Source organism: Ascaphus truei, chromosome 6 (assembly GCF_040206685.1).
Source record: "Ascaphus truei isolate aAscTru1 chromosome 6, aAscTru1.hap1, whole genome shotgun sequence".
Lineage (NCBI taxonomy): Eukaryota > Metazoa > Chordata > Amphibia > Anura > Ascaphidae > Ascaphus > Ascaphus truei.
Window position 1 is genome coordinate 124,897,270 of NC_134488.1, and position 9,087 is coordinate 124,906,356.

Below are 9,087 nucleotides of genomic sequence, written 5' to 3' on the forward strand. Positions count from 1 at the left end.
CCTATTAGTACTGAAATGGATAAAACGACAATTTAAACAGATTTAGAGAAATGATGCAATATCCATGTCTAAATTTAATCCAGCAGGAGCTAATGTCTGGAGGGTAAAAATCCAATAGATTCCCTTTGGGAAATCCCTTGGATAAAATCAACCCCCCCCGCCCCCATCCAATTATGAGTTACTTGCTCTATCCCATACAATTTGAGACATTTTGGATCACTATGATGTTTCAACTTATAGTGATTAGACACACTGTGTGTTTCTAGTCCCTGCATAATGTTCCTCACATGTTCCCCCAGTCTAACTTTTAGTTTCCGAATAGTTCTGCCCACGTACTGGAGTCTGCAGCTGCACTCCAGTACGTAGACAACCCTTTTAATATTGCATGTTATGTTGGACTTGATTTTGCTGGGTTGGTGGGAGGACCTTTCCATCTGGTCAAATAACATCTATGGCGCAAACCTGGTGCTATGGCGGAGGTACAGCTAAACTCCGTTTTAACTCGATGCTCTGGGGACACAGAATGAGACCACATTATAACCGGATCGTGTTATAATCACAAAATGGCCACAGCTCGAGGACTTCCCGGCATCTGCAGCTCTCTCCTCTCCCTGCTTCATCAGGCTGCATCAACGTTCGCAGCGCACATCTCCAGGAGTTTGTTTTTTAAAATGTATTATAACATTCAATGCTTTACTGCTAACGGACACACATACATACCCACACACCTCCACTAATAATTAGTGTAGGGGGAGGCGTGTGGGTATGTATATGTGGCCTTTACAATAAAGTATTGAATGTTATAATGGGTTTGATTCCTGCATGGAATGGTATAATTTATAAATTATTATTTTGGACCAATAGGGTGTCTTGTGGCACAAGAGGGGACAGTCCCTTATGGAATTGCACAGCTAAGTAACTACAGTATAGCCCTTACTGTACTACAGGCCCTTCTAGTATTGGAGGGTATGAGATGACTTTCATATAGATAATTGCTCTGAATCGTGTTTCCAATGAGTGCATTTATAGTAGTTTAACACTTCCTTTTTATTAACACCTAACAGGCTGCTCACAGAATATGCATTATGACAAGTGTGGGACCTCTTGCCCTTTGCATTGTGAAAATCAAGAAGAACACCCTGTTTGTAACAACGACTGTAATGCTGGATGCTTCTGTGATGACGGATTTGTGCTGCTTCATAGCGGCTCCTCTATTTGTGTGGAAAGAAACCAGTGTCCTATTTGCACAGGTAATCTACAAATACTGGTGCAGGATTGTATTATTTCGATGGTAACGTGGTCCTAAAGGTTCATAAGATGCAATCTCTAGGGGAACATATGTACAGTTGAGGAGCAGGATCCATGCAGCCTGTCAAGGTTCCAAAGTGACATACTTCTCTCTCTATGTTCTGTGCATGCATAGTGTCTGGACATAGTGCCTGGACATAGTGCCTGGACATACTGTAGTGTCAGGACTTGGAACTACTGTGCCGGTATTCACCATACTGTATTTAAGAGCTCAATGCACAAATAAGATTGTCTTTCCTTCCAGTTTTATCTTATCTGCGATAAAGAGTAGGGGGTTGGGAGGGGGGTTTGTCTTCCATACCCGGACACCTCATCACTGGGTTTGCCTTACTTCTTACAGAATGTGTTGGTGATCACAGCATATAATGAGTGTGGCTCTGCCTGTCCCATCTCTTGTTCTAATCACTTTAATCCACTCCCCACATGCAAAGCACTCTGTGTCCTGGGGTTGTTTCTGATCTAAAGAAGAACACACGTAACATCAATACAAACATATACAATTAATGTCTTGTTGTTTCAACTGCAAATTACATAGTACCGACCTAAAGAAACCCAAATGTACTAAAACATAGATTTCAAAGAGTATAGTCTGATATATTAATAACAGATAAATATACACGTTATTTGGTACCAGGTAGCCATTCCTGTTTCTCCTGAGAATTGAGAAGAGTCTCACAAGGCGCGTAGGGAAGATCAGAGCTGATAGCTGCTCCAGGGCTGGTAAATGGAAGAGGAGGAGACCTGGTGAAAGGGAGCACCATGAGTGTACAGGCACCAACGTGGGTCAGTCCAATGGTGGATTTGTGTTGGAAAGTGTTTCCTCAGATCTCTGTCTAGAAATAGATCCAGTCCCTAAAAAATATGTACAATATATAATATTGCGGTAGCATTGCTATATAGGTTATCAAGAACCCACATTTCTATTCTTACACCATGTACCTTTTATGAAGTACAATACAGATGTGGTCACACTTACTGTTTTCGGTGCAGTGTCGCGTGTGGTCGCTGGAACGCATCACAGTCACGCACGATCCCCAAAACAGTAAGTGGCCCGGGAGGATTATGATTGTGAATGGGACCCACAGCGTTAATCCTCCCGGTTCACCAGAAACTGATATTAACCTTTTAGATCTGCGCATCGTCTCTGTGTATGTAATGTATGTTAGTGCATATAGAGTATCAGACGTTGTTGCATCTGTGCTGCCACTGCACGTGCATTTCAGTGCACTTTAGAAGAGAGAGAGATATTAATGACGGGTATTCTGCTTTCTATCTTCCTTATCTTTGTTTTCCTTTTTGCTCACAGCGTTAGGATGCGACAGACAGCACAGAGAGTATAAGTGTGGCAGAGCCTGCCCTATAACCTGTGCCAACCACAAGGAAAAAACCCCAGCTTGCACTCGGCTCTGTGTTCCAGGCTGTTTCTGCAAGAAAAATTACCTACCCAACAGCAGCGGCGATTGTGTCCCTGTTAGAGACTGTTAATTCTCTTATGGGCAGCTGTGTGGATGTCATGAGACATACTGTACTAACTGGAAATGAATAAACACAGGCTTGAATAAATGCAATATGTATCTGTTTTTTAATCTTAAATTCCATACTTATTCCTTCCTCCTCTGGGTTGCTTTCTTGCTCCTGTTTTTGCATATGGTTTGACTCCCAGTTAACATTCGGGATGCACATTGATACCCTGACATCCAAAATCTATGCCAAACTAGGGGTACTTTACAGGAACAAATGCACCCTAAGTCTGCTGGTCAGAAAGCATATCGCACAGCAGGTGCTAATGTCAATTATAGACTATGGGGACATAGTATACGGCTCGGCACCCCAAACTCACATTAGCCAACTGGACACCCTCTACAATTCAATATGCCGTTTTGTTCTCCAATCAACTATAACACACATCACTGCGAAATGCTCAAAGAACTAGACTGGTCATCACTTGAGTGTAGGTGCAATGTTCACCTCTCCTGTCTACACATCTATCTGAACAATCTCCTCACCCCTACCACATGCAGCACTTATCATCTGAGATCTGACTCCAGAAGACTGTTCATGGTCCCAAGGCTCAACAAAGTATCCGGCCGCTCCTCCTTCTCTTACCGTGCACCCCAAAACTGGAACAACCTACCGGCGATTCTCACAGCTGCCACCAGACTAAGGGCCTCATGCAGTAAGCGACGATTATGTGAAATCGGCAAGCTTATCGATTAGTCATGTTATTGGCGTTTTTCCCTCTCCGTATGCAGTAAGTGCCGAATACATTCAAAATCAACCAGAAAACAAATCCGCCCACTCTCACGATGATGAGCCGATCACACACAGGTGTATCGGCGTGCGTGGCGGGGTGCTGTTAGGTTGCACAATCACAAATCTTGCTGAATCAGGCGAAACAAGCATGTTTTTGATTGCGCGCCATATTTAAAGGCAACGTGTACTGCTAATCATTCTCTGTGTTGTTGGGAGTGAGAGAGAGAGAGACGCACAGAGCTGGACGATTGAAGATTTGCATATTGACTGAGAGACTTGTTGTGTATTGGGTGAGCTTTGTCCTTTGTTGTTTTGTTTACATCTTTGTCTTGTTTTATATGTGGAAGTGGGTCGTGTGATTGCCTGTACATTTCTTGTCTGTTTTTTGTGAGTGCTGGAAGTATGCCCGCAAAGCGTGGGAAGAGTGATGCTGGTGGGAGTGGGAGTGCTACTCGTGCGAGTACGCGTCGGAGTGAACGTTCTGTTCAGGGGAGTGATGTTGCTGGTGCACCGAGTGGTGTTGCTGGGAGTGGGAGTGCTGTTGTTGGGAGTGGGAGTGCTGGTGCTGCGAGTGGTGTTGCTGGGAGTGGGAGTGCTGTTGTTGGGAGTGGGAGTGCTGTTGTTGGGAGTGGGAGTGCTTTTGCTGTGAGTGGGAGTGCTGGTGCTGGGAGTGGGAGTGCTGTTGCTGTGAGTGGGAGTGCTGGTGCTGGGAGTGCTGGTGCTAGGAGTGTGAGTGCTGGTGCTAGGAGTGTGAGTGCTGGTGCTAGGAGTGTGAGTGCTGGTGCTAGGAGTGGGAGTGCTGGTGCTAGGAGTGGGAGTGCTGGTGCTGGGAGTGCTGCTGGTGGCGCAGTTGCTGATGGGGTGTCTGGTGGTGGCGTGCTTGCTGGTGGCCAGCTTTTGGAGGCTCTTCCATTGGAAGAAGGAGAGTCCAGTCAGCACCAGCCAAGCTCTGACCCTAAACCTGCTCGGAAGAAACGTGTGGAGAAGCCACGTAATCCTCGCTTCAATGACCAGGAAAATAGGGCTCTTGTCACTGGCATTCTGGAGCACTATGACAGTCTCTATGGACATTTAGTAGGTAAGTGTAACTTTACATTTATTATTCAAATACATGTGATCCTAGGTCATCTGAGTTTTGTTCATATGCAAATATGGGTACACAATATCTTTCTATGTTCATTAGTGTGGAAACACAGCTTTTTATCATGCCTTACAAGGACAAATAAACACAGGCGGTCAATTTGCCAGAACTGCATACAATATGAATGCAACCTTGCTTACATGTATAGGTTTAGTAGTGAATGCTCATGTGCTGCACATATTACACATAAAACAGCATGTTTGCTATCTCTTGGAACAGCTAGCAGTGTAGGAAACTGGTGCTTATATTATTATTAATTTACCTCATATCTTTTATATGTTTTTCAAGGGCGGACAAGTGCAGCAAGCAAAAAAGAAATGTGGGACACAATAGTCATTGGTGTCAATGCCTGTGGGAATAGTGTCAGGGACAAGTATCATTGTCGGAAAAGATTTGATGATATTAGGTCCAAATTGAAAAAGAAAATACAAGACCAACGCGTGCATGCTACTGGCACTGGAGGTGGGCCCACACCACAACGTCTCATATTGACTCCATTGGAGGAGCTGCTTCGGCCAAAATTACTTACCGTCGTCGTGGAAGGCTTGGCTGGTGACCGTGACATTGGAATTTATCCGTCACAATTTCCAGCAGGTGATAAATATTACTGTACTAGGCGTGTCGTTGCTTACAGTTATTTTGCATATTTACACTGCTTTTTATACTGTCTTCACAATATAAGCATACCTGCATCTATATATGTATATGTCTGATTCTGTATATATATATCTCAAAATAGACATATATGTAGTAGTCCTACTAAAAGCATTAACTAATATAGCACGTGCCATTGCGTGCTCATTTACATGTGAATTCCCAAAATGCATAGCTGCAGTGGAAGCAATTGATGGTGGGCGAAGATGGGGAACAACAGGGTAGTACACATGTGTAACACATGTTCATGAGAAATTATTAGTAGCTACAGGTACAGAACAGAAATATGTATCATATTATTGTGTATTTTATTGATTTTACTCCGACAAACATGACATTACTGCCTATTTTAAGCATGCATCAAAGAAATTGCATGTAACGGCCTACAAACATCACTGGCACTAACACATCTATAGTTGCTTATGAAAAGGTCCATTTTTGCTTTATGTCATATACAGACAGCATAATGAGGCACACGTATCATATGTTATGTCATTGTTTTCATAACTTAAACACTGCAGATGACTACTTAGCTCATCTACCATTGTGTTAAAGCAGCTGCAATTAATATCTCATCACAGCATACACTTCAACAGAGGGGGTGGGGTTCAGCACACACACTAATTACAGCCTCATTTCACGGTCAACTTAGTTCACACCATTTGCACCTGTTTCAAGTCATTGAAAGGTGTGGCTGATTAGGCTTTTTGGGGAAGGGAATACCTTTCTTACAACCTGAATAGCACAACTGAAGTTAATCACACTCATTTGAAAGCTTAACTCTAGCTACTAAATGCCCCAACAACTCATTACTTATCAAAGCGTACGTCACACATTAGTTCACTCATATCTATAGTTGAACTACTATGAAAGACACATTATCACACACTGCATGTGTTGTCTTGTTGAGTCACAGCCACATTCAGGTGTGCCACATCTTCGATTAATGTACCACACATATCCTCTACCAAAAACAACACTTTTTGCAATATGACCACCTTCATGATAACCATTGTGAATGGTCATCTCATGATAGTTATGTACATTATGATACTGATATCACTACACAACATATGATTTTTATGTACTCATTTAATCTATTTATCCTCACGCATTACTGCAGAAACATAGTATGTTGTATGTTAGGGAACTCAAAAATTCTAAGTACACAGGCATGTACAGTGTTATTACAACTATTTATGTTCACTTTCACACACATTTTCGGTTAAGGAACTGATGTTGTTAGTTAATCATAAATACAGAACATACAATAAGTGTTTGTTCAATATTTACACATGTAAATGTAAAACTTATGTTATTGTTATATATAGTTGCCCCTGGAGGACATGTGTCACCTGAGATGGAACAAGTGTCTTCACCTGGGTCAGCCAGCTCAACACTACTAGAAGGTGAGTGTATCATTTGCTGGCCATATAATATGTGCTCTTCTATATGTTATGTTGTCATGTGCATTATTTGTTTTGCACATCTTCTTTAAATAGGATTACTTAGTGTCAGTGAAAATTAAGTGTAAGGCAACATGTATTGTGTTAGTGATGTTAATTATCATGTAGGACTTCTGAGTTTAGAGCAACTTTTCATTCATTCATATTTCATACTGAGTCCAAACATTATTCGTAAGTCAAGGTAGTTTTTAATGAGGTTATAAAACGTATGCTAACATGTTAGGTGTTACTTAGGACACAGTACAATTACATAGTAACACAGCATACATTAACATGCCATTTAATAATGTGTACATTTCTTTTTAGAACATCATGGTGATGAGGATGATGAGTATGATGAGGATGACGCCACAGAAGAGACTGAAATACAATCATGTGACCATGAAGAGGTGCCAATAGAAACTGTTGTACCGCCAAATCGTCCATCAACTTCCACATACGATGCAATTGTAGCTTCAGAGGGAAAAATAGTGGACGCAGAAAATCGTCGCCATTCAGACATGATGACAGTGCTGGAAAGGATGATTGGACTGCAGGAAGAAACAGTATCACAATTGGCACATCTACACAGAGTCTTCATTGAAGTGCCTAAACAGTTGCAAAAAATCAACACCTCATTCGAAGCATTAGTTGTTCAGCAAACACAAGCTAATTACTGGAGAATGACTAATGTACCACAATTCAACACCTCCCAGCCAGGATCTGTTCATGCAGGTCAGTTTTCACCACATTCATCTGATATTCATTCACCAGGCCCAAATGTTACCGGTCAAGTAGCAGACATTGCTGTGCAGGTTCCTGATGACATCCTACCGCTGCCATCTGTACAAATTCAGCAGCAGACACCTACAAAGGAGGCGACAAAAACAAAACAAGACACACATGAAACAGACCAACCATCACTTGTGCAGTGTCTACCAACTTGCTCACATGTGTCACTGGGCACAAGCCCTGTCCGTGAACAGTCACTACCCAAAAGCCCTGTAGGTGAGTCGCTGCCCAAAAGCCCTGTAGGTGAATCGCTGCCCAAAAGCCCTGTAGGTGAATCGCTGCCCAAAAGCCCTGTAGGTGAATCACTGCCCAAAAGCCCTGTAGGTGAATCACTGCCCAAAAGCCCTGTAGGTGAGTCACTGGCCACAAGCCCTGTAGGTGAGTCACTGGCCACAAGCCCCGTAGGTGAACAGTCACTGGCCACAAGCCCTGCCCGTGAAGTGCCAGAGGCCACTCAAAGTGGCTCTGTTGTGCCTAAAGTTGGTGGCAAAAGAAAAAGGAAAATTCAAGAGACAACAAGCAGGCCTGTTACTCGCTCGCAAAAGGAACAAAAAAAATAAATGTTATAATTCAGAAAATATGTCTTTGGCCTTGTTTTGTTGACTTCAGATTATCTAATTACTATTGTATGTATGCTGAAGACTGTGTTGTTTCCAAACTTTCAACTATGTTCTTGTACACGTGAAGTTTTGGAAATGTTAACACTCATAATTAATTGTGTTATAAATATTTATGTTGTAATCGTCTGTTCAGTAATGGTCCACCAGGAGCCAGTTGCTAAGTTTAGAGAAGCTGCCATTGACTTTGCAGCAAAACATTGCATTTGGGTGTGTTAATTGATGTAAGAATTGCATATGCATATTAGTCACATGCAATTATTAAAACACCTAAGTAAGTGCAAACATCTTTCTTGTACGTGTACAGCAGGATTATGTGTAAATTATTACTTACCTTTGCCTTGCTTGGCCATTGTAATTTTGTCCTTTAATCAGTTGTGTGTTCGTTTCTATAACATCTCAGAATGTATAATAATATATATACACACACACACACACACACACACACACACACACACACACACACACACACACACACACACACACTGAGTGAGTGTGAGTGTGAGTGTGTGAGTGTGTATATATATATATGTATATGTGTATATATATATGTATATATGTGTATATATATATGTATATATGTGTATATATATGTATATATGTGTATATATATATGTATATATGTGTGTATATATATATATATATATATATATATATATATATATATATATACTGAGTTAAGTTATGGTGAGTAAAAAAGTGACAAAAACCCTCCACAGGAAACTAAGACATGCAGATGAGCATACAGCTATATTTGCATATATATATATATATATATATATATATATATATATATATATATATATATATAGTACTATATAAACTGGTATACACAAACTAATACACTTCATGCTTCCTTGTGAAAGCACACTATTTT

General features: G+C 41.3%; 2 protein-coding genes across 2 annotated transcripts in view; both read left to right on the forward strand.

Annotated features, from left to right (window-relative positions):
- LOC142497838 (inducible metalloproteinase inhibitor protein-like) overlaps window positions 1-2,871 on the forward strand; it is a 98,461-nt gene extending 95,590 nt beyond the window's left edge. The window contains exons 4-5 of the mRNA XM_075606199.1: window positions 1,065-1,250; window positions 2,615-2,871. Coding sequence (XP_075462314.1) covers window positions 1,065-1,250; window positions 2,615-2,793 — 365 coding nt within the window. The 3' untranslated portion in view covers window positions 2,794-2,871. The remainder of the gene's footprint in view (window positions 1-1,064; window positions 1,251-2,614) is intronic.
- A 2,228-nt stretch (window positions 2,872-5,099) lies between these two features.
- Window positions 5,100-8,153, forward strand: LOC142498157 (uncharacterized). Its single transcript, XM_075606666.1, has 3 exons — window positions 5,100-5,296; window positions 6,688-6,765; window positions 7,129-8,153. Exons 2-3 carry the CDS (start codon window positions 6,717-6,719, stop codon window positions 8,151-8,153), a joined length of 1,074 nt encoding a protein of 357 aa, XP_075462781.1. The 5' UTR covers window positions 5,100-5,296; window positions 6,688-6,716.
- Window positions 8,154-9,087: the final 934 nt, after the last annotated feature.

Bases quoted from the DNA above. Each gene is read 5' to 3' on its own strand.
- LOC142498157 (XM_075606666.1), top strand. From the start codon at position 6,717: ATGGAACAAGTGTCTTCACCTGGGTCAGCCAGCTCAACACTACTAGAA. The intron at 6,766-7,128 runs GTGAGTGTATCA...ATTTCTTTTTAG, and splicing joins CAGCTCAACACTACTAGAAG to AACATCATGGTGATGAGGAT.